The sequence below is a fragment of the Candoia aspera genome, chromosome 2 (assembly GCF_035149785.1).
Source record: "Candoia aspera isolate rCanAsp1 chromosome 2, rCanAsp1.hap2, whole genome shotgun sequence".
Lineage (NCBI taxonomy): Eukaryota > Metazoa > Chordata > Lepidosauria > Squamata > Boidae > Candoia > Candoia aspera.
In genome coordinates this window covers 12,901,705-12,929,616 of record NC_086154.1, presented here as the reverse complement: position 1 = coordinate 12,929,616, position 27,912 = coordinate 12,901,705, and the positions used below count along the sequence as shown (strand labels likewise).

The window sequence follows — 27,912 nt, the reverse complement described above, 5'->3', positions numbered from 1 at the left end:
GCTTCCCACAGTATATATTTCAGCATGTAGTTTGAGTACTGAGGCGAGAGTATACAGTCTTGTTAACTCCGTTGCCAAAAGACAGCCAGTCTTGTCCCATCACGTTCTGTCCAGACTGGCCGGATTCCGCATGAGGACAGAGAGATTGTGGGATTCCTATTTTCCTAAGCGCATTCCACAGCTTGTGAAAAATCAGGAAGAATGTTGGCCTATAAAGTTATGGTCTTCCTTGTCTATACCATGCTTAGAGGAGGGGAATAAATAAGATGACTTTGAGCTGTTGGTGATCAAATGTATACTAAGCATGGGGCCCGTAATTGGGTGAGCCCCGTGATTGGAATAGTTGAAGGCTACGTTAATACAAAAAACAGAAGCATTAAAAGGTTGGAGCTCAGAAATTGAAGCAAATCGGTTTGATTAAAACAAAAACATGAAGGCAAAGTTCATGGCTGTTTATGATGCTCCAGCATCTGCCATGCCTTGTTCCTCTTTCCAAAGAGGCAAGGCCCAAATTTTCCTTTTTTTAAATAAATTTGTTTTAGTAACAAAAACTACAAAAAAATTAAGACATGTATTTCTTGCTTATAAAATTACAATTTTCCTGCTACTTATGTCTCATCCCATCCCTCTAGGTAATCCACTCCCAAGCACCTGGTAGATCTGTCTGAACATGGTCTCCCTAGCTAAAAAGAGCGTGCTCAATTGTAACTCTATTTGCAGCCAACATTGGGTGGGAATTCTATCCTGCGTCGTCTGCCGCATGTTGAGGCTACATATCCAGTTTTACAATGGGTATATTCTGTAGCTCAGCTTGCTTTCTCAGCAAGAGAGGGGTTCTTATCAGAGGGGGCCCTCTTCTGAAACACTCATACATTCAGGTCTTCAAATTTACCCAAATTCCTAAGTCTCAGCAGTTTAGCAAACCAATTGCAATGAAAATACAGCCCAGAATCTACCCACTTAGCTGGTTTCTCCTCTTACTAAATTCAGTGTCTGAAAACTGAGATCCCCTCTCCCTTGAGTCTGTGAAGGCTGCCTCTTGAACCCCGTGCTACCTGGACCCACAATCACAAAATGCCTTGTATTAACGCTGAACGCTGTACATTGCTTGACTAAAAACTGAAATACATGCTTCTTTTAAGTCGTCTCAAGAAAAGGCAGGCTGTATGAACCAGAAGCACAAAACGTGCTTGGCAAAAATAACTTGGGACAATTAATGGCACTACAAAGCATGAAGTGCACAATACATGGGGGGGGTGAAAAAAAATCACAAATACAACTGGATCCTGGACATGTGGTTTTATTTACTGATTTTGGCAGCAGCTTGGGCACTCCACAAGGGAAGAAAAGTCACTGCAGCCATGGGGGAAAATAAATGGAAAGGAATTTAAATATTTGGCCTGAGAAAGGAGTGGGTGTCTGCATCACACATGAACAGTCGTGAGGCCAGCCTTTAAGGACCGGCCTCGGCCCCAAGCACTTCCGGACAGCCCGTCTTATGAGTCCTCAGCCACGAAGGCCTGCTGGGCGCTGGGAAACCGTTGAGGAGTGAAGCTGGGATCAGCCTGAAGTCTCTCCTGCAGATCAGATTTCAACTGAAAAAAGGTGGGGGAAAAGCAAAGCATCGATCACTTGGGCAGGATACCCCTTTCTCTAAGAAAGCATCTTACACCGCCTGCCCACAGCCAAGGAAGAGGACGCACATCCCACCTGCTGCTGGTAGCCATCTTGCAGCACCGGTTCGGCAAGGTCCCTGTTCAGGCTCTCAGCGCTTGTCAAAGGTTTTACTCCAGCTACCCTCGCAGCTTTGTTGACGGCCTCTGACAGAAGTAACGGGGGGCCATCCCCTTGCATTGTCTGCAAAGTTGAAAAAAAAAAACACCTAAGCGCCAACCAAACGTGTAACAAATAAGGTTCCAACAGAAGAGAGTTATCTGAAGCTCAGGGTTGAACTGTGGAGTTCTTGGTGCTCTCCAAGCTTGGTTGAACCCACATTCATGCTGACGACGTTACCTAGTTGGGTAACGAAACGTCTGCAAGTCAACAACCCAGCTCAGAGAGCACCAAGGACTCCATAAAATAAGGCTTTGCTAGAATTGGTGGCATCAATGAGGACTACACACTTTAGAAGTGATTCAAAGGATCTGTTTTGGAACTTGGGTGATTGTGCAAGCACAGTGCCCCTGAGACTCACTGGATCACTCGAAGTTTAATGCTCTGCCCAAGCCTGGAAAAAAAAAAAAACCTGCGTGCCTTACTGAGCAGCAGAAAGCTGTTGCGCTAAAACTGAAACCCTAAGCAGGCATCGCCTTCATATATGCACCTATGATGCTTTAGATATATGATGCTATATGTGTGAGTATGCTATATGATATATTCTGGGCTGCTATGTATTGTAACTATTGCAATTTTTACTTTATTTTAGTTTCACCATCCAGAGGCACGTGTTGAGCTGGGCAGCCATACAAAGTGAATGAGGGAGAGGGAGAGGGAGAGGGAGAGGGAGAGGGAGAGGGAGGGAGGGAGGGAGGGAGAAAAAAAAGAAAAGAAAAGAAAAGAAAGAAAGAAAATCTGCACTTATTAAATCCACAAACCCAAGAAGAGCAGATGCCATGGGCAGAAGTGAAGCTCTTTGAACCACTTCATCAATAAAGACAAATGAGAAACAGCAGACAGTAATAAAAACTAACTTCAACGGGGCTGTTGAGATCACCAAGTGCACAATCTTCTCTAGACAAAGGCACTAGGAAGGGCTTGTTTGTAAGATATAGAAGTCCTCTAGACAGAATCTCACCGTTTCCAGGCAACCTTTCTCACCGCTACAACCGCCGGAGCAGCATCCTGACTCCACTTAATGGATCAGACTTATCGATGTTCATGCTTTAAGGCATTAGGTTGGTTTTCACAGCAGGTGGCAACGTCCAGACCACCTTGTCTGACCTCAGTAAATAAGCAGAGTCAGGCCTTGCTGGATGGTCACTTGCTAGATTTATACCCCACCTTTCCTCCAAGTTTTCAAGGTGGCCTATGGGGACCTCCCTGTGTTTTATTCCCCAAAACGACAACCCTATGAGATAGGACAGAAGACTGGCCCAAAGTCACCAAGTGAGGTTCCGTAACTAAGGGTGGAGTTGAAGCTGAGTCTCCCTTCTCCAGTCCAACAGCTCAACTGCACACTGTGCTGACTCTCTCATCCAGAGACCTCTGAGAGGAGGCCACTAAGAAGTCTCTAGGCCAGTGGTTCTCAACCTTGGCAACTCTAAGACGTGGGGACTTCAATTTCATGGCTGGCTGGGGAATTCTAGAGTTGAAGTCCACACCGCTTAAAGTTGCCACGGTTGAGAAACACTGCTCTAGGCTATGGGTTAGACTGAGAAGCTGAAAAAACATCCCAGAAGGCGGCAGTGGCAGCCTGCTTCCATACTGTGGCCCCCAACCCCTCAGAGTCTAGGTAGGCGCCAGGCTCAACCCATGAGACTGCTTCTAATCCGTAGCTGAGCAAAAGACAAACGTCATAAAGCATGCAAGAGACCCACGAGTCAGGCTTGCGGGGGACGGGGAGAAAACAGGTGACGGAGCGGGCCTGCCCACCCTCCAAGAGGGCTGGGTCTCACCTTGCGCCGCTTAGCTGGCATCCCACTCAGGTAAGCATCGCTGAGCGGAGGCTGCTGCTTGAGCTTGCGCTGGCTCTGGATGTCCTCCCGGATGATGGGCACCCACTCCTGGCAGAGGAGAAGGGGAGAGCAAAGATTCCCGGAGCCGGCCAGCACCCCCATGACGTGCTCTGCGCTGGGCAGGCTCCCTCCTCCCCCCGTTGCCTCTTCCCACCCACGGGAACTCACAGGGGGCACGGCAGCGGCCCAGGGCTCCGCGTCAGGGGCGGGGGGCTCCCCTTGCTGCAGTTCCTCGTGCTCCGGCTCCCCTCGCTGCTGGGGCATGGCTTCCTCCGCGGTCGTGGCTGGGGCTGGGGAGGCTGCAGTGTCTCGCTGCGAAAGAGGGACGAGAAGGGACGCGCTGAGGAGCCTCACAAAGCCAGGCTGAGCCGCTGCAACCTGGCCTACGTGGGGCACACCTTGAAGCTTCCTCGGAAGCCGCAGCTGCCCCAGAGTGTGGTGGCACAGGCAGTTGTGACACCTCTGCTTTGTGAGCTGCACTGCTTGACAGTAGGCTTCTGGATGAGATGCAAGGCGCTAGTTATCAACTATCAAGCCCTATCCCCCAGACAGGTAGTCCTCAGGTTATGACGGTAATGGGGACTGGGATTGCCGTCGCTAAACAATGCGGTCGCAAAGCACATCACGTGACCCCAAGATGTGCCGGTCATTAAGCGGGAAGCAGTGGGAATCCCAGGTAAGGAATGTGGGGGTGCCGAGCGGGGGGAGCTGGGAGAGGCCCGGCACAGGCCATGCGCAAGTGCAGGTAGGCCAGGGGAGGCCTGGCGCCACGCAAGCAGGGGAGGCCAGTTGGATTTGCACCCTTCCCTGCCAGCTTCCCCACTGACTTTGCGGGTGGTACGACGGCCGGAACCTCGAGAACTGGTCATAGGTCCCACTGGTTCAGTGTCACTGCAAATTTGAACGGTCACTGAACAAATGGTCGGTAAGCGAGGACTACCTGTAGTTTCTACCCATCCCACAGTCTGACAGAGTTGGTATGTTCTGATTAAATGTCACCTGGTGAGACCCAGGAAGCTGACCTTCTTTCTCTGTCGTGATGCCTGCCCTCTGGAACACCATTCCTCTCAGTTTCGTAGGGTCCAACCTCATCCCCGTTTAAATCTGGCTGCATCACCAGACCCTTTGTGTGGTGTTCTGGTTTTTTTAATTGGTTTTTTCCCCCCGATTTTTTTGGATGGTATATTCTGTGTTTTTACTGGTGGCTAAAGCTCAAGTTGTAGAACCAAGAAAACTGACTGAAACTCCTGTTACTTTTATTTAATGGTTCCATATGAGAAAACTTCATTCCTCCATCTGCAATGTAGAAGCAGCACCTCGTGGTAAGGCTCCCCGGACATAATGCATCCCAGCTTTTGAAAAACTTGAAGATCTCTACAGATGCTAACCGTCGCTCACACCCTCCAAGCTCCACAATGGCCTCCCACTTGTGCATGAGCACACACCAAGTTAAACACATCGTGCAGACTGCCCAGAGATGTGCTACCAAGCCCCTCTCACTCCCTACCTGCAAGGTCTCTGGAGGCTGCTCTGCAATCTGGAGGTCCATGGGCTCTTCAGGAGCAGGCTGAGAAAATGTAAGGAAAAGACGGTATCAAATCCACTGCAGCGCCCTGTCAGCCTTTACCTGCCATCTTCCTCTTCTGGGCCCTGCTCTGCTCCCACCCAGCGTCTTAGAGGCACGGTTGTGTTATACTGCAGGACCACCACTAAATCTTAACCAGCTTCCAAAGAGTTCGACTGCAAAAAAGTTGAAGGTTGAGGTTTTGTTTTTTTTTAAGTAAGAGATGCTATGATTACAGTGATCATACATCCCTTATTACAAAGGACAGTCCTTTATTTCAGAAAGCTGTCCTGTAGATTGATTTATTTTTCAAAAACTCACTTTTGTCCTTTATTTTGGTCACTTCATTTAACTTTTACTGTACAAATGGTACCACTTAATGCACAGTCTTTCACATTCATGTGAAAAATACAGAAGCTGAATTGTCTTTTTTAAATAAATTTACATTTACTGTTTGATTTTAGATCTTTTCATCAGGATATGCATTTTCGTCAAGTTTTTCTTGGTTTTGCTCTTGAATTTTCCTTTGTAAAGAAACGTTATAAACATAAACAATTCAAATGTTTTACCCTTGTGAACCTCTTTCAGATTTGCCCCTTTTTCAGGTTTGTCCTTTATTTTTTTCCAAGGAAATATGGCCACCATAGCAATGATGCACTCCAAGTTTTCCCTGGATTTTATTAGCAATTTCCAACCAGACCTGAACACACGTGCTCCATTATCACCATGCTCATGCTACCAATGATGCTAGCTAGATTGATTGATCAGATTTATATCCCACCACACTCACAGAAGGCCCTCAGTAGTTCCCAATAATAAACAAAACATGATCATAATAAATCTTAGAAATACGTGAGCATGTCCAAAAGCAATGCATGGCAGACCCCCCCAAAACCCTCTGGAAAAGCTGTTTTCAACTTTTTCTGGAAGGAAGATCATGTTGGAAACAGGTGGGCCTCCAATGGGGGTCCAGAGGGGTGGCCCCATCACAGAAAAACACTTCCAGGCTTTGTCCACCCCAACTTCCCCCACATGAAGACCCACCAGCCGCTTCTCCTAGCACCACTGAAGTCGTTGGGCCAATTCCAGGGGGAGGATTACAGAAAGACTGGGCCGCGCAGTCACCTCGGAGCCCCGAGCCTCACCCTGCCAGCTGAAAAACAGACTCCGGTTGAGCCATCCCTGCCAGGAATTAATTTTCCTGCTCTTTTATCCCACTGATTTCAGAATGTCCCTTAAATCTCACCTGTGGGAGGTCGCCCACCCTGCGAACATATTGCAAGATCTGTTCCTCGGTGACCGGCATGTGCTCCAGGATCACCTGCAAGCGCATGCTCATCATTGTGGTGAGCCAGCTCACCAGGGACGGGTTCATGTCTGCTGACATTCGCCTCTGGCACCAGAAAAGGGAAGAAAACAACCACTGCTGTCAGTTCCCAGCCTACATGAGCAGCTGGGCAGATGTTTCTAGCAAATGAGCAGCACCTTACAGAGAGCCACATGCCTGTACAAGTAACGGGACCGGCCTCCTGGTTCATGAAACATTTTTCAAAGCTGGTGCTATCGGTCACCCTCTGAAAGCTTCCTCAAATCATCAGAATTGGGAACCAAAAATAAGAAACCAAACCTGGTGACTGGGATGCAGTCTTTCAAAGTGGTGGACTATATGCACTGACTTCCCAGCTTGACTTCAGACACATCATTCTGGCCAAGCACCAGAGCAGTCCAGCGCAGGATCCTCCCTCTCCCTGATAAAGGTAGGCAGCAACTTCACCCCCAGATTACACAAAGAAGTTCCTGGGTCCTCAAGAGGCCCTACTTAAAGTAGGGCAACGGCCCCATTCGTCACTCACAATGCGGTCGTTGATGACTGTGGTGAGGGCTGTCTGCTCCCCTCGCAAGCAGTACAGATTCAGCGCCAAGCACTCAAAGAGACCCTGGTTACACAGCTCGAGCAGTCGGTATCCAAAGGTGTGATCTAGAAGAACAAGTTGTGAGGGTAAGAAAGGCAAGTGAAGAGCTTCCTCTGGGAAAGCCGCCTTCAACGCTGCCGCCTTCCTACCGGTGCAGTGCAAGATATGCGTGGCGATGCGATTGAACTGCTCCTGCAGGAACTCCAGATTGGTGCGGGTAATGTCAACCCCATCGTGGACTTGGACAGAGGCCTAGGGGGAAAGAAACAGGTCACAGACTGACCCTGGGCCAGTCCCCCCCCCTCAGCCCAGCTCACCTCACAGGGTTGCTGTTGTGGGGAAAACGGGTGGAGGAAGGAGTAAGAGGTACGTTTCCCGCCTTGAGTTATTTATAAAAATAATAAAAGTGGGATAGAAAATAAATAAATAAAATAAAAATAAAAATAAAAATAAAAATAAAATCAGGATGGTCATCCTGAAACAGGAGGGAAAAGTCCCAGGTGCAGCTTCATGGGCGTCGATGCAGAATATCCCAGCTGCTTTTTGGGGCCTCACAAAAACCCAGGGCAGCTGGAAAATGGGCAAATTGAACTTCTGGGGAATTTCTGGCCCTGGCCATTGCACTGCAGAGATAGGCGGATGTGCAGAGACAGAAGGGGGGGCAGGCTGAATAGCCTTTGTTTCTTTTAGAGATGGAAAAACCCAACTTCTGTTGGAGCAGAACTGCTTTCAAAGAAGAAAGGAGAGAGCGTACAGGTCTGAGCACGGTTATAAATACAAAAGGTGGGGATCCCACTTCCGGAGACATCCCAACAGTTCCAGATGTCAAGAAGTCAGCCCTGAAGCAGCTTTAATCCATCTCAACCAGCGTTTCTCAACCTTGGCCACTTCGTGTGGACTTCAACTCCCAGAATTCCCCAGCCGGCAAAAGAAAGCTGGCTGAAGAATTCTGGGAGTTGAAGTCCACACATCTTAAAGTGGCCAAGGTTGAGAAACGCTGATCTAAACCCACTGGCACCTTCAACTCCGCAAACACGCCCCAGCCCAAACCGCGCAGCCCTGTGAGCACAGAAAGAAAAGTGGGATCAAACTTACAAAACTCTCCCGGACGTACTCCTCCAAGCCATTAATCAAATTGTACGTGGCCGCCTGAAAGAGCCAAAAGAGAGGGCGGTTATGAGCCCACGCAAGCGAGCAGCAGCAGAAAAAGAGCGAGCCAAGGAACGTCCGGGCCAGGAGGAGACGCTCCGCTCACCCGGACATTGCGGTCGGTGGGCTCCTGGCCTCGCAGGTACTCTTCCCGGAAGAAGCGGCTCAGCTGGGGCTGAATCCGCTGCAGCGGCTGAAACTGGCCGTGAAGCAGCATCACCATGTCAACCATAGAGAAGTTCTGGCAGATCAAAGACAGCAGGTCTCCGAAGAAGCCTAGAGTCAAACAGGAGCAAAAACAGGAAGGGGGTGCCACTGGCCCTCTCAAAGTCCTGGCCCGGGCCCACAGGGTTGCGGGAAGACCAACAGCAGGAGCACGGCGGTCAGGCCCACGCAGTTCCTCAGGAAGAAAGGCCACCATGGTTGGGCAAAGGAAGTGTACAGGGAGTCCTCGACTTAGGGTCATTTGCTTAATGACGGTCTGAAGTTACAACGGCCTCGGGATGGGTGCTTTACGGCCTCTAAAGAACTTCCAGGTGTCACAAAAATCACATACCCCTGCACTCACACGATCACATTTTGGGCGCTTGGCAACCAGCTCACATTTACAACTTGTTCCAGGATCCCACAGTCACATGATCACATTTTGTGACCTTTTTTTGCTGTTTTCTGGCAAAAAAACACCCATTGGGGAAGCTGGATTCACTTAATAACTGCGGTGATTCACTTAACCACCGCTGTAAAAACGGTTGTAAAATCATCACAGCCTGCAACTGGATAGTGGGCAGGGCAAGAGGCTCAGGAGGGACCCTTCCTGGTTTCTCCGGCTGTAAATAGGATGGCGAGAGATCTGTACATTCAGACTTGCCAGATTCCGTTGACGTAGCCTTACAATCGAGTAGCATTAGCTCATCTGGTCGTGTTTCCTGCCTGGTCTACCTGGGAAGGCTGACAGGAAGGGAGGACCGTTTGGTCCAATGGTTACCCCACAGGGAAAAGCAACAGGAGAGTCTCTGGAAGAGCAAGTGGAGACAGTGAGCAGCTAAACTGCACTATTTTCAATTCCTTCTGGTGGATAAACAACCCTTAACATTAACTTATCTGCCTGCCTTGGAGGGTCAGAAAAAGACAGCAAGCCAAATACCCTGAATATTCAAAAGTAAAACTTTTCCTCCTCCTGCTGTTTCGTTTTGTTTTGTTTTGACTGTTCAACAGGCCTTTGGGGCTGAGGCCATGGGGAGAAAGAGAATAAAGAAGACAGCAAGCCCGATAGCCACAGAAGGGCCTTGGATTTAAGCACAAGGCGCAACGGGGCCACAGCCAATAAGGCAGCCTGTTTCCCCATTTAGGAATAAAATCAGACTCGCAGAGAAAGAAGGGAAAAGACCCCTTCCCGAATTGGGGAACCCGCCTCTGTGACATCGCAAAATCCTTCAGTGAAGGACCCATCGAGACACGAGGCATCAAGAAGGCGAGCATCACAGCTCCCAAAGGACTGCTGAATCCTCAGGGCCAGAAGCCAGTTTCATCCCGCTTGGCTGCTCCCTGCTGCCGCCGCCGCCGCCACGGGTTCCTTACCCAGAGCGCCCTCCGTGCCCGGCTCAAAGATGTTGCTGGTGCCGCTCAGGCGCTGGATGAAGTCGGCGATGCTCTCCGTGCTGCCCTGCTGGGCGCTGAGGGAGCCCATCATGGAGGAGAGCACCCCCTGGACCACGCTGGTGAAGAACTCCAGAGGCAAAGCATCCGCTGAGGCGCCGCCACGGCCACCGTGGCCACTGCCACTTCCCAGGCCGGCCGAGATCCCCTCCGGTCCGCCTTGGGGGGCCGAGGGGGGAGGGGGCGAAGGAGAGGCCGCCGGCTGCGGGGGAGGCGCCGGCTGCTCGGGCGGCTGGGGGGGGCCTCCCCCCATCTGCGTCGCCTGGGAGAAAAGAGGGGAGGTGGGTGTCTGGAAAGAGCGGCCATCGCTTTGGAGGCCTCGGTCCAGCTTCTTCCGGCACGGAAGAGAGAAAAGCCGGAGAGGGTGAGCGGCCCAGACAGGCGGGGACCCAGAGCGTTTGGCCCTGAGATTTCCAGGGAAACCGCCTGAGAGAAAGAACACCCGTGAAGGGATTTCTTCTCTCACAAGGCAGGATCCAGCCCAGCATCTTCGGACCTACAACGGTTTCAAGAAACAAAAACGGAACCAGCAAGGCAAAAAACAGCTTCAGGGTGCCAACCGTGTGTGCTTCTGGCTTCTTATTAGAGGCAACTATTCTGCAGGGCTCAGGGAGGTGGGATGGATGGATGGAGCCGGCTCACCTGAAGGAAGTCTGTCATGCCTTGCAGAAAAGCTGGCACGCCTGGCATAGCCACGGTGATGGTGGGAGACCCCACCCCTGCCACCCCTGCCATGCTGGAGCCCGCAGCGCCAAGGATGTTCCCCAGGAGCTGAGAAAACTGGAGCTCCGTGGCAGCTGCAGGAGGCTGGCCGGAGTGGATGGGCCCTCCTGGGGCCCCTGAGGAACTGCCCCCTGCGGCAGTCGTGGCCGTGTTGGTGGTGCCCGCGCTGGCTGAGGCTGTGGGAGGGGAGGCAGAACTGCTGGTGCTGAAGGTAGCTTGGCTGCTGGCAGAGGGAGAGGCCGACGAGGAAGCCCCACTGCCTTGAGCTGAAAGGAAAGACAGGGCGGGTGGCTGGAATCGAGCAAGAGCGGGAGGCGGCGGACTGTGCCCAGTCCACTGCCAAACCTTTCAAAATCCCTCGCTTCCTCTAGGTGACGTTGCTGTCAACTCACTTCCCTTCCCAAGGACAGGTCGTCCTCGACTTACAACCGCTTGTTTAACGATGGTTCGAAGTTACGACAGCCTCAGAATGGGTGCTTTACAGCCTGTAAAGCATTTCTGAGCATCGCAAAACGTTGCGCCCCCTACAGTCACATGTTCACATTTCAGGTGCTTGGCAACTGGGTCGCATTTGCGACTGGTTGCAGCATCCCACAGTCACATGATCACATTTTGCGACATCTTTCTGGCAAAAAACACCCATTGGGGAAGCTGGATTTGCTTAATAATCACAGTGATTCACTTAACAACCCATGATTCACTTAATGACCACTGTAAAAATGGTCATAAAATCAAGGGTCCAGTGACGTGATGACTTGACTTATGACCACAATGACATACAATGGAAATTCCAGTCCCAGTTGTGGTCGTAAGTCGAGGACTACCTGTAGAACGATCAACCGCTAGGTCAGACATGGGCCCTACAACTTCCTGTTTTTTCCCCAACCCTCCTAGTCCTCCGTTCAGAGTAAATTTCTTGGGGAAGAAAACCTTCCCATTTCCTGGTCCGGTAGTCAAATAACAACGGTTGAGAAAATGCTGTTTTGCGTATCAACCTTTACTAGAGCAGCGCTTCTCAACCTGGGCAACTTCCAGACCCCACTCTAAAAATTCTCCACAGTGGCTGGGCTATGCTGGCGGGGGAACTCTGGGAGTTGAAGCCCATACAGTACATCTGGGAATTGCCACAATTACGAAACGTGGAACTAGACACACCGCTCCTTATAACCTGCTCCCAGCCTTAAAGTAAGTTTCAAAGAAACCCACTCCTGCATCTCAAGGCCCTCAGCCCACACTCTGGGGCACTCCAGCTTCCTGTCTGTCGCTTACCCACGATCACAGGCTGCATGAGAAGCTGTCCCACCAGTCCGCTGATCATCTGGGCCAAGGACGCGTTCCCACCCAGGCCAGGGCCCTGCAAGGGAAGAAGGCAGCTTGTCTTCTGAGAGAGAGAGAGAGAGAGAGAGAGAAACAAAGTGCCACGTGGAAAGCCACCCCCCCCACTCTCCAACCACTGTGGCCCTCACCCCTTGTCCTGCTGCCTGGGGAGGTCCCGAGTGGGGGGGCCGCACAGAAGGAGCAGAAGGTCGAGCAATCACGACGCGTGTGGGAGCTGACGGGAAGCTGGGGACCTGCTGGCCTAGGACACGAGGAGAAAATGTGATGATCAGGGCCTTGGGCACACCAACAAGGAGGGTCCCCTCTTGGGGACCCCGCAGCTCCTCCCTGCTCCCCCTCCCAGGAAGAACGCCCCTTGCCATGCTTCCACCCCTCCCTTGCTACCTGTAGCTGCTGAGGCTGCTGCCGCCATGGCCTGTTGCGTTATCTGATGGGCTACGGCCTGCATGAACTCTGGTGGGAGGCTGGGAAGGGGCATGTGGGCACCGCCACCTGGAGAGCAGCCGACAGAGCACACGGCAAGATCAGCAGGGCAGGAAGCAGGCAACACGCAGCCGGACGTGCCGGCTGTCCCAGGCAGAACGGAACCATTTTCCTTACCCATCCCTTGGGGGTGTCCAGTTGGACCAGCAGGCCCCATCGACGGCGCTCCCCCAGAACTACCGCTGCCCAACTGGGAACCAGAGTCTAAAGAGGGAGAAAAACAAGTGGGCCTCAGGAGGGAGCGGCCCCCCGTTCTCCAGGCCAGTTTCTCCCGTGCCGCGTCCCCTGGACGGGCTGCATTTCAATTCACGTAACACCCCGCCCCCCGGCAAAGACACAGGGCTTTAACCAAAGTCCAGCAAGCTGCTATGTTTTAAGATGCTGAGAAGAAGGGGGCAGAGAAGAACATTATTTGAGCCCCCTCTTCTTCCCCTTGCTGCACCTGATAACAACATAGCTTCTGCTCCACAGTTTGTCAGCGGAACTTAAGTGGGAACATGTGGGAAAACGCTGAAATAACATTTGGCGTTACATTTTAGTGGACTAGTTTAATACTGCAAATGAAGACTATTGCTCAGTGGGTGTCATGAGCACCGTTGAGCTGAATGCATCAGCACAACGGCACACATGACAATACCACGGAAACAAGAGTAAGGGATTAAAAGATAAGCAAAGCGACGCACAACAACAGACACAGACCCCGAGGAGAAGGGAACGACCCCGGCCGGAAAAACCAGTCAAGAGAACACAAAGGGGGAAGAAAGAGCGACAAAGACAGGGCGGATCACGAGGCACACCTGAAGCTGTCAGCAGGAACGCAACGGATATCGCCCAGCTGACAGCAATCACCGGCCGGAGGAAGAAAACGATTATGAGCGAAGCCCGGGGCACCAGCAGGGGCCCCGCGACCCCTCACCTACCGGCAACGAAGCATACAGGACTTGGGTGGAGGACACAACCCAAGGTGGGGTGGGCGCTGACCGGCACGGGCTATTTAAACCCCGCACCGGCGCGCTCCCTTCACTCTCAGCTTTTTCTAGCTATGCACTATGCTGAAATAAACCAGAACCTGATCTTCCCTGAATTAGTGTCTGTGTTTTACTCAGTAGTAGGCAGCGCATGACAGTGGGATCCCTTGAAGCACCGAATCAAAAATTATATTCTTGGGTCCCACTTTCACTTCTGGGGACCCCAGCATTTTTTCCCCGCTCTATCCCCTCTCCCCAGCCTGCACACAAACGGACAGCTTTCAGAATTAGGTCACTGACAGCCTTCCAAAGCGGCACTGACCTCCTTCAGGTCTCCCAAACTCACCCTGGATGTTCATGTGCATCATGACCACCGGCTCGACCGTCTGGTGGGAGATGCGGATCACCCGGGGGTGCCCTGTTTGAGAGGCCTGCGTCTGAATAGGGGTGGCACCGGGGGAGAGGGAAGGAGGCGAGCCTTCGGGTGGCTGGGTCGACTCAACGGGGCTGGAAGTGCGAGGCTGAGCCGTAGGAGCGGCCTGGGCAGCCGAGGAGCCTTCCAAGTTGGTCTGGACGGCACGACCACCGTTGCCCGTCATGGTGACGGTGGTTCCAACATTAATCTGAAGCAAGAACACAGAGTGAGAAGAGGAGGGCCTCTGGATTCCCCCTCGGGAACCAGCACCGTTGCCCAAACCGTTTCCGGCTTGAGGAAAAGCACCCAAATCTGGCCTCTTCCAGGCCAAATTCTCACCTGGATGGGGATGGCAGCCTGCTGCAGAACCATGGGGGCCGTGTAATGGGACATCGGCCGCACCACGTGGAGGTGGCGGGGGGCGCTGCAGGAGAGATTGCAACGCAAGTCTGAGAGGGCCACGAAGGTGTTGCCCAGAAGGCGCAGCGACTCCCCCACCAGGTTGATGATGCGCTGGTCCTCTTCACGCCCTTCCGTCTGGCAAAGGAAAGGCAGGAGAGGTTGAGGGAACTGGAGCAGGTCCTCCGTCCCTTACAGAGCCTAAAAACCACTCAAAAGCCCTGCTGGATCAGGTCAAAGGACTCCTGAGCCCGAAACAAAGGCCTCTAGAAGCCCACACCTTCAACTGAAGGACCGGAGGCCAGAGCACAGGAGGAATGCTTTGAATGATACGCAAAATGGCTCAGATGTAAAAAACACTGGCCTAACTTTGGCACCCTGGCAAATCCAGAAATAAGTCAAGGGGTGAAGGGGTAGCTTCCCAGGTTAGAGGTCAACCTTCAGTTTTCAGAACCAGACATCTCTTACGTTGTTGTTATAGTCAGCCGTGCCAGCAGTTCCCAGGACCTCCTCGTATCTCTGCAGGAAGGGCTGGAGTCTGCTTTCCAACCCACGGAGCTCCCCCAGAACTTCCACATACTCGCCGGGTGATGGGTGGCTATGGGGACAGAGAAGGACCTTCACGCGCTTGCTCAGCTCAGGGCCTGCCCCCTGCCTCCTCTGGGACTCAGCCAGTCTCCCTCCAGCTCCTCAGGGCTGCCCCTCTACCGCCTTGGCACAGCAAGGCCTCTTTGGTTCCCACCCACAGTCCCCCCACTTCTGGTCTGTCAGCACATGGCTGGTTTCCCTTGGAAGAGGAGATTCCGCCCAGCCCGCCCAAGATCATCAGAGCTCTTGTTATCTCTTTGGGGGGCAGCCTCCTTACTTGGGGGCGCCTGCCTCGGCCCCAGGGGGCGGCTCACTCCCAGACGGTGGCGTTTCCTCAGCTGGCGTGGGCTCCCTGGGAGGCTCAGATTCAGCACCTGCCATTGGCTCCCTTTCAGTGGGGCTGGCAGATGGGGTATCCTCGGGGCCCGAGGCAGCGTGGTCACTGGTACTACCCTGAAGAAAAGGGACAAGTGACTTCCAGGGCCTGGAAGGAGTTTCCAGGAAGCGCTTCTACATTCTCGCTTCTTGTTCCCCGGGGTTAGAAATTCCCTCACCTCTAGTCGGTTCAGGATACCTTGAATGTCCCGTAACATATGCTGGGCCATAACAAGACGGACACGAGGTTCACTCTGCAAGAAGGAAAGAAATGCCCATTACCAAAAGGAGGGACCCACCTTGACAGAACCCCTTTTCCCAGCTCAGAACTCCTCTGGCCCTATAGATCCCTCCTTGGTACAACAGAGTCTACCCACTTCTGGGTTTCCTTGAGGCCAGACCCATGCCCTCCTGCCCTCCCCCAGCTGAATCCACTCACCCCACACCCACTTTCGAAATCTGCATTCATCCCAGCTTCTCTTCAGTTTGATTTCACAGCACGCTCTTCCACTTGGGCCCTCAAGCCAAACACTGTCCCCTCTGGCCGTGATGGCTCTGCTGGGCCCTCAGGCAGGAAGAACCCACTGTGCTACTAAAACAAAGCCTCCATATCTAATGGAAAAGGCAGATGGGGGAGCTAGCAACATCTGAGTAAGGAGATAGCAGGCTTTCTATATCACAGTGCCCTCATTTCCCCCATCAAAGGCCCAACAAAGCTCCTCCCTGAAGCTCTTTCAGATGCAAAGAAAATTTCTTTACATCACTGCTGAACTGCAAATGTTTTCTGCACTGAGGGTCTTCATGACTTTTGGTTCCTTTCTCTTATTCAGTCATAGGACCCCTTCAGGCCTTTTTGCTGATATCTGACTGGATGTACTATAGAGCCAGTTAACTCTATTAATACATCTACCCCAAGCATGAACCCTTCAGCTGGACTGGACAGCAGCCCACCATCATCCCCAGTCAGCATCATGACTGGATGGAGTTCGCAGAAGCTGCACCTGGAGGGCACCAGCCTGGGGAAAGCTGGTGTAACTCAACTGGTGTAACTTCTCAACTCCTTTCTTTTAAAAATGAAAAATGCAGTTAAGTTTCTTTGGCATTCCTTCTAAGAAACATAGGATACATCCTATGCAAGATTCTGAACCTTGCACTCTTGGGGTACAATGCTTCAGAATGGTTGCTAAGGAAATGAAAGGAGGGTTGGAAAGAACCGTCTTCTTCGTAAAGAAGTAGCCATCGACCAAAAATGCCTCTAGGCCGAATACTGGATTGGTTCAATATTAACCAGTAAGAATCAATACTAGAATTGATTAGAAGTATTAATCAGTAATAGAAATTGTAAAAAATGATGCATAATTGTTACTGGAAAAAACCCAGCCAAAATTAGTGGTACCGCTCTGCAGCCTTCCTGGAATTCTGGCACCTAAGACTGAGTGGCCCAGATGATTCCAAAAATGGGTTAAGAGCAACATGGCATGACCAGGAAGAGCAGAGAGAGCAAACCAAACACTCCAAAATTCACATTATGGAAATTCAGTGGCAAGTCATGGAATCTGACGGAACAGTGTTTTTTTTTTTCCATGAAGAACAAGGAAAATAGCAGGAAACAACAAAAGGCCAAAATGTTTTGGGCCCAGCCACTCTGGTGACATCACCCACTCCATACCTGTCTGCTCAATGGCCACTGCAAAACAATTCTTACATGGCTCCTCACCACAGAAAAGACAAGAAGTTGCTGGTCTCTAATTCCTTCCCTTGATAAAGGGAATGCTTTCTTCAATATTCTCAGTCTAGAATCTGGCACTGTGGCTCCCGGCAGCTAATTCGAGCTGTCAGAGGCCCCAGACGTTATATTCCCTAAAAGGTCAGCTTCGGAAAGATGGCACTTGGCCATCTGACCAGGGAGAGGGGCCAATTTACACACAGGTGGCCTGCTGATCATGAAATTCTTTGCCTAGTTTTTCAAATACATCGCCCAAAACTGGAGCTACCCCCTGCATAGACCCAGTCTCAAGGGCTAGAGGTGCGTGCAAAGCAATACAATTTGCCTTCACAGCATGAACAAAGCTCAGAAGGTAGCTGTCCTCCCTACCCAAATGCCCACGGCAAAATGCAGCTGGTTGGTAACCACTGCCAGGTCATTGGCTTCATGGTGCCCCCTTGCCAGTTACCCTGTTCTGTAGGCCAGCAGACAAAGCTAGCCCATGCCAATCCCATGGGAAGGACAAGAGTAGAAATTTTCTGGGTAAAGAGGGCCTACAGCAGTGTTTGTCAACTTGATCACTTTAAGATGTGTGGACTTCAACTCCCAGAATCCCCCAACCAACAGGAAAAGGGCACACTTCCCAAGTCAACTCTGGCAGAGATGACAAGCAAAGGGGTCATTCCTGTGGTTACATTACACAGAAAACTTCATAAAACAATAGAAAAAATAATTTTTTTAAAAAGGACTTCCCTAGAAGTCAAATAACAAGCTAAGCGACCTCTCAATTAACCAGATCTCCTTACATTATGCTACAGTCAAGTGTCTTGGTTATGCCCACATTTCCAATACATCCTCCAATTTTAACATTAAATTCTAGTCTTCCCAACCCACTTGTACCTGTATAGGAGCCTGGTCCATATTTATATGAACGTCCACAGATGATCCATCATTCTTTGGAAAGCAGGGGGGTGAGAAAAGGAATAGACAGGGGAAAAAATTAAAAGGAACAAAAAAAAAGGAGACAGAGATGCAGGAGAAAAGAACAAAACAGAGCAGAAAAGAAGGCAAAAAAACCAAAAAAAAACAGTAGATCAAACTGCCACATTATCCAAGGCAGCTCCCCACCCAGTGTGGCAGATACTTGAAATTACACAATGCTTGAAAGATACTTTCTTGAAATAATACTGAACACCGAAGTGTATTTCTCCTGAGTTTCTTTCCTGCATAAAACATTACCATATACTGTTTAAACATTGTGCACTCTTCCGAACACGTTTATGCTCCTGTGAAATCATGGCTTATGTCGAAATTCTAATAACCTCCATAACCACGTGCGTGTAGGGGTAAAAAGAAGCAATTTCAGAATGAGTAACAACTTCCAGAGGGGAATCCTAGAATTCTTTCGCTAATTTTTCTTTCATTTTTTTTAAAAAAAATTTCCACACACCAAACACAAGAAATTGGAAATGTGTTTCTGAAAAGATGGTCCAGAAGTCTTACGGCTGAAACACACACTTATTGGAGGTAAACCGCACTGACGTCAGAAGGGCTTCAGTCCCAATGAGCACACCAGAAGTGGGGTTCAAGTCTGCAGATCACATAATGAACATCCCTCACCTTTATTGTTCAAAGCATCTTAACAAGCACGTGTAATTTCCGAAAGGGCCCTTGCAATACCTCGTTGATTCCTGCTTTGCTGCTACTCTGTTAGCAAATAAAACCCTTTATCTTCCCAAGCCTTGTTTAAGAGCAGTGTTTCTCCTCCTTGGCCCCTTGAAGATGGGTGGGCTTCAACTCCCAGAATTCCCCAGCCAGCATGGGTGGCTGGGGAATTCTGGGAGTTGAAGCCCACCCATCTTCAAGGGGCCAAGGAGGAGAAACACTGCTTAAGATGATACAGGCTACCGGGGCAACCATCAAGTCAGAAAGAGAGAGAAAGACACAGGAGAGAGAAAGTTGTCCCTGACTAGCCCCAGTAGGTACATCCCCAGGACTGTCGTTCCTCAGTCTGGACAAATATGCTTTTAGCTCTCCCAAGCAACAGGAGAGAAGGTCCTGCGGGTGACTCAAACCCACTTCCTCTCTGACAAATCAGCTGCACCACAAAGCCTTGTGGCGGGGGAACGGAGGGACAGCCAGACTGGGGTTTGTTCTGGTTGCATCAAGTCGGTTAAAACCCACCTCTCAAACTCAGCAACGACAGTTCAAGGACTCCATTCTGTGCAAACGCAGGAGGAAAGGGCCCAAAGCTGCTGAGCAATCCCCGCATCGCCTCCCACTCCTCCTGCACATGAGCGTGCCAGCAAGGCCTTCCTCATTTGATTAAGGGGAAGGGGCTAAAGCATTACGGGGAGCCCGATTCTTCCCCTCGCCCTGCAGCGGAGCACTCTCTGGCTAAAACTCACTTGTGTGGGTGGCTGTGGGTCCATAATGCTTACTGGTAAGTTGAAGGTTCCCACCATAACGTAGCTGTTGGCATTGCGGTCGTGGACAGTGGAACCTGACCCCCGGGTTCCTGTGTTGTTGTGAGGGGGAGAGGACAAGCCTGCGCCTGAAGGACCCCCCAAGGAGGGCGACTGGGTCTGGGGCGGTGCGCGTTCCACCAGGTGGATGACTTTGCCTCCAACATCTGCCAAAAGAGACAGGGAGTGTGATTAGGTTTCCTCAACACTCCGCACTCAAAGCCTGGCTGGCTTTAACCCCAACTGAAGAACTGCACATCCACGTGGGGCTTTGATCAGCACTTCACCAGCTCCCAAATCGCTGATGCTTCTGCTGCAACTCCATGCCCCCTTATCTGTACCTTAACATGGGAATAAATAAACCTGGATTGCACAGTGAATCGTTCTTAAACTGTAGAGCTTGTCCATCTCTTGCAAATACATGTAAGAAAGCCTAGACTTTTTTTCTTTGAAAAAAAAAAAAGTAAATGAAAAGCATCCTCAGGAAATTTCACTACACTGGAGACCAGCTGCAGAGATTCTTACCCATTTCCCTACCAACCATTTTCCTGCTCAAAACCTATTCGTCCTTAATCAGGCACCGAGATAAAAACATGCCCAAAATGTATGTGTCTACATCTAGCAGGAAAAAAAAACTGGTAAGGAAAGAGGCAGCCACCGTTTAAACCCTGTTTAAAACTAGAATCTCTCAAGACCATTTTCACCCTTTAACCACAACAATTTTGGACTCCACTGGAACCCAGTGGTTATGAGCCTCTGCCCAAATAACTCAGGAGCAAGCACACGACACAAAATACGTGTTTCATGCTGGACAGCCTTTCTGGAAAGGAAAGGCTAGAAATTTTTCCTGCCTGCCCTAGCATGAACTTCATCGGTGGCCATTCCCGGGGCCGGGGCCCCTCGCCGTCTTCCAACTCTTCCCTGCCCATTCCAACCCTCAGCCTTCTCCTGGCTCCCCACTCACTGTATTCTTTTAACTTCTTGTCATCTTGTAGGACTCTCCCTTGATAGATGAGGCGCTGCTTTTCGGAGGGAATGTTGACTGAGCCCGCAATGTGCTCCTTGAACTCTTTCACCGTGACCTACAGAGGAGAAGTAAAACTGAAAAAAAAAACCAGGAGGAAACTCTCTTCCCACTATTCACTTGCCAAAACCCGGCTCCTCTATGGCATCTGCCTGAGGAAGCACGAACAAACCAGGGGTTCCTCAGCTCTATATAGGGCCAGCGCACCGTGTGACCTTGAACAAGAGTGGAAATACATTCAGAGGAGAGGAAGGAAAGAAGAGGCAATGCAAGTGCCAGAGAATCATCCGGCTGTGGCATGTACAATGTCACAGAAATGTCACAAGTCCTGGATTGGGATGGGGCAAAGCAATCTCAGATTAAATCCTTCCAAGACCAAATGGCTAGTCATCAGCAAATGTCTGGGCATTGGTCCCAGTAGTTGGGATGGGATCGTACTGCCCACCCCCCACAAGAGTTGATTCACAGTAGGGGAATCCTTCTGAAATGCTGGCTGCCACTGCCAATAAAACAAAGCCATCAGCAACTTGAGACCAGGCCCCCTCAAAGAATATGTCTTCCTATTCACGAGTCTGCTGCCGATGGATGGATGGATGGATGGATGGATGGATGGATGGATGGATGGATGGATCTATCTATCTATCTATCTATCTATCTATCTATCCGATTTCTATAGCCGCCCATCTCAACAAGTGACTCTGGTGCTGCTTGCCCTGTAAAACTTCACTTGCCTCCGTGGCATGCAGGAATTCTTAAAAATACACTGGCCGTTCCCCTCCAACAATCCCAGCTCTTTAACAGGGAGGGGAAGAAGAGGAAGAGGTTTTCTTCCTCCTCCTTCCTCTCCCTCTCCCGCCCCAGAAGGACTCAATAGGTGGACAAAAATACAAAATCCAGTCTAAACAGCTGGCTGACTGTGCGACCAACCACAATAAAATAATTTTTTATGCCACCTGACTCCCAGCGACTTGTTTTAAATACATTAGCTTTGCAGTTTTTAGATTTATATACCATAAATGAGCTATATACATAACCTTCAAAGATAAATAGAAAAATAAAAGTTGCCTGACTTTACCCCATGTTCTGTACCAGACACCTCAAATAAGTACAGGTAGTCCTCATTTAGCAACCACAATTGGGACCGGCAACTTGGTCGTTAAGCAAAGCAGTCGCTAAGTGAAAGCCCAACTGTGCTTACGATCTTACTCCAGCTTTCCTTTGCTTTACAGACCTGCGAAAGTCATAAATGGGAGGGCTGGTCACAAAGTTACTTCTTCATCACTGTCATAACTGTGAACAGTTGCTAAACAAGGACTACCAGTATCATTTCTTGTTTCCTAGAGGAATTAAATATAACTGCTCTTTTCCACCCCACGCTGGCCTTCAGGTTACTGCAGTTGTCCTTCACACCAGCCCAATCCAGAATCCTCTTTTATTTCTTCCTAGCCAGCAAATATCTTCTGCTCATAATCTTTTGCCTCAGAGCAGGTAAGTGTGAGTTCTGCAAAGTGAGCCCAATACACTGCCAAGATACACCAGTCCAGACGTAGAAGAGCAACAGTCCCATCCACTTTCCAGCTGTAATCCAAATTTAGGGGATCTCACCTCTTCCTCCACTGTGAAGGTCCTTGTCTGAGAGTCCAAGGTTTTTATCATCACCTCAAGGTTCTCTGACTCTGCCATGGTAACCACCAGATGCTTCTTTAGATCTTTCTGTGAGAAAGGAGAAAACTGGTAAATTTCATTCATGGGGACTGTAACTCAGAGGTTTAGTGTTCCCAGAAAATGGAAGAAATATCTAAGAAATAAGATAACTGCTTTTCCAACCTGCTCCTTAGGCTGTTATTTTAGGGAAGTTATTATATAAAAACCATCCATTCACATATATCTATAGAGTGCGTGTTCAAACTGTGAAATTAAAAAAGCACCATTTTACATTCTTACATATAGCATAATACAAAACATATATAAGAAAAAAAGGTAAAGTGAATCTGAAATCATTTCACACAGACTCTGAATTGTCCCTCTGGGGAAAGATCCATTCTTAACTCTGTCCATGTTACCCAGATAAAAATCTAGATTTCCCAGCAGCATAACCCTCTAGTGCCAGAAATCTGAATCATTATGACCAACATCTATGATTCTGCCCAAAATCAGCAAGAACTGGCTGCAGACTACACTACTGTCAATAACGGCACTAAATAAACTTCTAAACTTTCTTAAAAACACATGTTTGCTGAGAAATTCTAACATTTGAACCTTACTCCTTAGTTACAACTCATTCCATCTTCTGATGGCCTCAAGCCTTACCAGTAGTAAATATTTTAAACTGGCTATCTGTTCCCTGTTCTGCCTCATGGTGACAACTGTGTAGTCCATTAAAAAAACCTTACCATGTGGTGCCTTAAAACATACGATATAAGCCCTCACCAAAATCAGCCTATTTCATTCTATACATAACATTTCCTTAACTGAATGACTACTACAAAGCAAGTTATGAACAAAAGAGCCAAAAGGCTTGCAATATTTTGACATTAAGCATTAATCTCTATGCATCTCATATACTTTTTGGTGCCACAGAAAAATCTCATAGGTCATACAGCTTGTGGAGTCCTTGGTGCTCTCTGAGCCTTGTTGTTTTCTTGCAGACGTTTCATGGCCAGACCAGGCAACATCTTCAGTGCGAAGAGGGAGGGGGCCTTGCTTTCAGTTTATACACCGTGGCTTGCCTGCGGTTGTGTTGGTGGGGTGTTCTTCTCTCCTTGGGAGTTCTTTGATTGGCTGTTGTTTGCTGCTTGGTTGATTGAGTTAATAGTTCCTTGATTGGGGTATATTGTGCTGTTTGATTGTCAAACAATCAAGGCTGTATTGTGCTTGGTTGATTGTCAATCAACCCAGCAGCAAACAACAGCCCCATCAAGGAACTCCCAAGGAGAGAAGAACACCCCCACCAACACAAGCAGGGCAAGCCACGGTATCTAAACTGAGAGCAAGGCCCCCTCCCTCTTCGCACTGAAGATGTTGCCTGGTCTGGCCATGAAACGTCTGCAAGAAAACAACAAGGCTCAGAGAGCACCAAGGACGCCACAGTTCAACCCTGAGCTACAAATATTTGCTTCAGTTGACATCATACAGCTTGCATTTTACCTCCCTTAGCTTTATACCAAATTAAAGTACACACATCTCTGCTATTCAAAGAAAAGGGGCTTCTGCTCGTAAGATCTTAGGCCACAATAAATCTCTTCCTCTCTTCTGTTTTCTTCCTTTTACGCTCTGTCCACATCACTCCTACTGGCCTACTATAATTACCACGTATTACTTGTGCACTTAAGGAAATGCACCTGCTCTTCATCAACTGTTTTGTTTCCAGGTTTGTCTAAAGCTTGCATCCACTGCAACAGCAGCGTCAGAAACATTAAAAATGTACACCAGGGAAGGTTTGAAAGGTCCGTGGCAATGCAAAACTCTTAGCTCAACTATCTGTTATGAGTTTTATTTAGGAGTTCAGGAAATGTTCTGAACCCAAAACTGGCCTATTCGAGGTTGGACCAGTTCTGGAATGATGTCGTAAGGTCAGAATACTCTATGACAGAATATTTTGCATAGCCACAGTTTCACTGCACACTCTGAATGTGACGAAGCAGAACATCTGAAAAAGGTCAACTTCTATGCATCCTTGAGAGTAAATCCTAATGAACGTTGTAGGACCTTATGAACAAGATTTGGCTAAGTATCAAGTCTTCATGGAGGAAAGCTCTCTAATAATGCCACAAAATTGTCTAGCCACCAGCCTACATATGCTGAGGTTAGCATTATTTGTGGCCTAGAAGAAAGGCGAAATTAACTTATGCATTGGCTCATGGTCTGGAATAATTCTGACTGCCCTCCAGTGACCTGACAAACAGCAATTTAAAAGATGGTCTAAAACCCTAGGAGGGAGAACAGGAGAAAGAAAACACAGATTACTAACAATGTTGATTTAAAGAAAAACAGGCAGATATTTCTGCAGTCCTATTCCTTGGAGGAAACCAGATTTAAACAAATATCTAGAGGTAAATAAATCTGCATGAGAAAAGTATCCTCCAGCTTTATAAACAGGTAATTGAGACCACCATTAACCATTCACTTATAAGTAACCAGAAATCAATAAAGTTACTAGTAAGGAGACATGGCTAGGGTTCGGGCTGCTGAACCTCATTTCTACATAACACATGGCCTAACATTCTTTACAACCTTCCATTCCCTGGCAGCCATTACTGCCTTTTCCAAGAAAGGATCAGGTTCAAATCCCTTCCCAACCATGCAGGGTCACTAGGCAGTCCCTCCAATTAAGTCACAGTATGTTAACTACCTAGGTGCAGCCTCCTGAGCTCCTGGAAAAGCATCTCACATCTTCCTTGGCTCACACTGTCTGGCCTAGAGCCTACTCAATGCATTAAGAACACATCACAATTTTGTAATAAAGATTTTTTTTTCCAGTGCAAGAAGTTGACAAAGTAAGCCATTAAAGAACTCTGGGAAATACAGGTAGCGTTCACTTAACAATCATCTGTTTAGTGGCAGTTCAGACTTATGATGCTGAAAAGCTGACTGACAACCAGTCCTCACACTTACAACCATTGCAGAGTGCCTGAGGTCATGTGATCACGATTTGGGCACTTAGCAACCAGTTCGCATTTATGACCATCACAGCATCCCATGGTCATAAATTTTCAAACTTCCTAGCCAGCTTCTGGCAAGCAAAATCAATGGGGAACCGCATGATTTGCTTAACAACCACCACAAAAAAGGTTGTAAAATCAGATCAGAATCACTTAATGGCTGCTTCGCTTAGCAACCAAAATTCTGGGCCCAATTGTGGTCGTTAAGTGATGACTACCCGTAAGCCCATAACAACATCTAAGCAGTATTTTATCAATAGAAAATCTAAAAGAATTTAGAATGGATTCAGCCCATCTCCCCAAAACCGTATGGATGAGAATAAAATGTCCTCTAGGCCAAGCAGCAGAAATTGCCCATTTTCTCTTTTCAGTTCAGAACAGCAAGTTTTCTCTCTCCAACTTGCCACATGCCTAACATCACATCAGCAGGTACACTGTAACTCCCCACCTCAAAAGCACCCCCCCAGGGCTCCTGGAGAACGACCCTTTGCCAGCACTGACAAAAGGAAGGCGCACCCCCAGACTACAACCCAGTCACCTGCAAGCAGCCACTCGACCTGCTGCAAATGGAGAAGGCGACAAATGCGCCCCATCAGCCCGAGGTGGAAACAGGGCTAGCGGGCCTCAGCCTGAATTTTTTGAGGGCTTCGCCTGCTGCTCCCAGGGCAGAGGGGGGCAGTCTGCGATCGCCCCACAAGCCCCTACCAGTATGACTCCTCTGCAAGGATGATGGGACCTGCTCCCCCACAACATCTGGAGGACCATCATCTAGCCACCCCGCTCTAAGGCAACTATTAACAGCTGCTGAGACTCAGGGACTTTTTTCTTCGCTCCCCAGAGGGCCTTCGCCCCACGCACCCCAGTCTACGATATACGCCCACGCCGTTCTCTACACCCCACTCTTTTCACAGGATGTGATCGTGAAGAGGCAAAGCGCCGGGGGCATCCACGCCACAAGTCGGCCCTCTGACAACGCGAAGACCCCCTCCCTTTCTTCTCCGCTCCCTCCCCCCTACAATTTGTTACCCCGAAGCCCCTCGTCCTTTCACTTCCCGTCAAACGGGAATCGACTCCAGCACGGGGCTCCTCCTTCCGCTTCCAGGAAAACTTCCTGCCGAGGGAAGAAAAAGGCAGAAGGGGAGCCCTCGCTCCAAGGAGTTCGCACACGAGAGGAAAGCGATACACCTCCGGGTCCCCTTCGCCGATCTCAGGCTGAACGTTACACCCACGGCGATGCCCAAAGAGGCGCGGCCACCCTGGACGGGCTGGGAAAGAAGCAACACCGGTCCGCCCGGGATTATAAATAAGGAGACAGTTTTAATGCCGGAAATATCGGCCCTGTTTCATTCTACCCACTTCTGTACCTCTATGACCTACGCTTGCGTCGATGCGATTCCCTGGACTCTCTAAAATGGCGGCACTTCCGCTTCGCTCCGCGGCCACAGGCAAAGGAGGTTGTCCGATTGCCGAATTCTCCCTCCGCAGCTCCTTTCCCACGAAATCCTGCTCCGAAGCGGGCGTTGGGGCCGAACAGCTGCCGGCCTCGCGGCTGGAGCGGCTCCTGCCTTCCGAAACGCCGCGTTCCCGGGCTATTTGCCACTACGCATGCGCGGGAAGCCCGCTAAGCCCCTTTACTTGCGACTGCTCTATTTCCCATTCATAGCTGCCTAAAGGAGTGCCTGACGCTTCTCAATTTAAAAACTCAGTGGGAAAAGGCGGGAAAAAAATCCCAGGTGCTGATAATAGTTTCCTCAGCCCTGTTTAAAAAAAAAACTTCCTCAGTTCATATACTATTTAATATAATTGTAAGCATCTGAAAAGAGATAGTACTGCCAAAGGAACGTCTAAGCCGAGCCTCTGACGCGATGGGAGGAGCCAAATAGCTTTACGTCCGCGCGCTGTTGAGATGACATCACACGTTTCCTATGACGCAGGAAAGGGGCCGTTAAGAAAAAGCGGAGGGGTCGAACCCTTGTGGTCGCCATGTTATTTAAATTAAGAGAAGCTTATCCGCCCCTCCCCGCTTGCAGGCCCAGGAAGGAGAAGTTTAGTCCGCCATCTTTGTTGAGGGTTTCTCCCTCTCCAATATGAAGATGTACGAGGATGAGAGCTGTATTTGTTTATGGTAGATAATACCGGATGAAAAGCCATCATTTCGCCACTATCTTTGTTTTCGCTCGTCGCTTAGCAACGATTGGCCAATGGAAACGATTGCAAAAGCCTGCGCTTGCTGTTCTAATTATTCGGATGACTAAATCAGTGTAATTAAGGATGTTAGGGACAGAGTATCTCCCTTCAGCATTACTTCCTTGTGCGACTAGTTTTATTTAAGGTTGTTTACAGTTCACATTTCCAAAGCCACCCAATTTCTCAACCACTCTGGGCGGCCCACAGGTTGCAAACCAAAAAAGTGGAACAGCGTTTTTCAACCTTGGCACCTTTAAGATGCGTGGACTGCAACTCCCAGAATTCCCCAGCAAGCTTGAAACTGTGGGTAGCTGTGTTCTGCAGCACAAGTAACAACCTTTGCTGCTTTAATGTTTAGAAAATGAAAATTTTAGCTGCTTGTCTCTTGAGTTTTTCAAATCAAAGCTGGTCATCAAAGCTGTAATGAAAATACAGTGAAACAAATTTAAATACATTTGTATATGCAAAATAGTAATGACAGTATATAATGCAACAAAATCAGTCTCTCAACAACCCCAACTTTGCCTGTGTCTCCAAGGGGGGACTTTTACTGCCAAAGTCAGTCCTAGTAAGTTGGTGTTCATCTGTCTGCCCTGACTTAATCAGGAGTTTTATACTGGCAATG

The 27,912-nt window shown here is 49.4% G+C and overlaps 1 protein-coding gene across 6 annotated transcripts; it reads right to left on the bottom strand.

Annotated features, from left to right (window-relative positions):
* Positions 1–1,284: 1,284 nt before the first annotated feature.
* On the bottom strand, positions 1,285–26,707 carry BAG6 (BAG cochaperone 6). 6 transcript variants are annotated; one of them, XM_063291252.1, is made up of 27 exons: positions 26,127–26,227; positions 24,320–24,368; positions 22,045–22,148; positions 20,380–20,497; positions 19,359–19,582; positions 17,851–17,904; positions 15,425–15,499; positions 15,148–15,323; positions 14,751–14,880; positions 14,223–14,420; positions 13,815–14,091; positions 12,618–12,704; positions 12,402–12,509; positions 12,146–12,258; positions 11,949–12,033; positions 10,599–10,945; positions 9,879–10,218; positions 8,407–8,576; positions 8,247–8,300; positions 7,301–7,403; positions 7,092–7,216; positions 6,485–6,631; positions 5,182–5,241; positions 3,843–3,986; positions 3,615–3,722; positions 1,711–1,857; positions 1,285–1,595 (listed from the first exon to the last, which is right to left on the bottom strand). In XM_063291252.1, the coding sequence occupies exons 3-27, from the start codon at positions 22,120–22,122 to the stop codon at positions 1,497–1,499; spliced, it is 3,567 nt and encodes a 1,188-aa protein (XP_063147322.1). In that variant the 5' UTR covers positions 22,123–22,148; positions 24,320–24,368; positions 26,127–26,227; the 3' UTR covers positions 1,285–1,496. The 6 variants fall into 6 exon arrangements, with proteins under 6 accessions (XP_063147322.1, XP_063147320.1, XP_063147323.1 ...); XM_063291250.1 differs by lacking the exons at positions 24,320–24,368; positions 26,127–26,227 and adding an exon at positions 26,465–26,707 and having other exon boundaries at positions 22,045–22,152; XM_063291253.1 differs by lacking the exons at positions 24,320–24,368; positions 26,127–26,227 and adding an exon at positions 26,465–26,707 and having other exon boundaries at positions 19,392–19,582; positions 22,045–22,152.
* Positions 26,708–27,912: the final 1,205 nt, after the last annotated feature.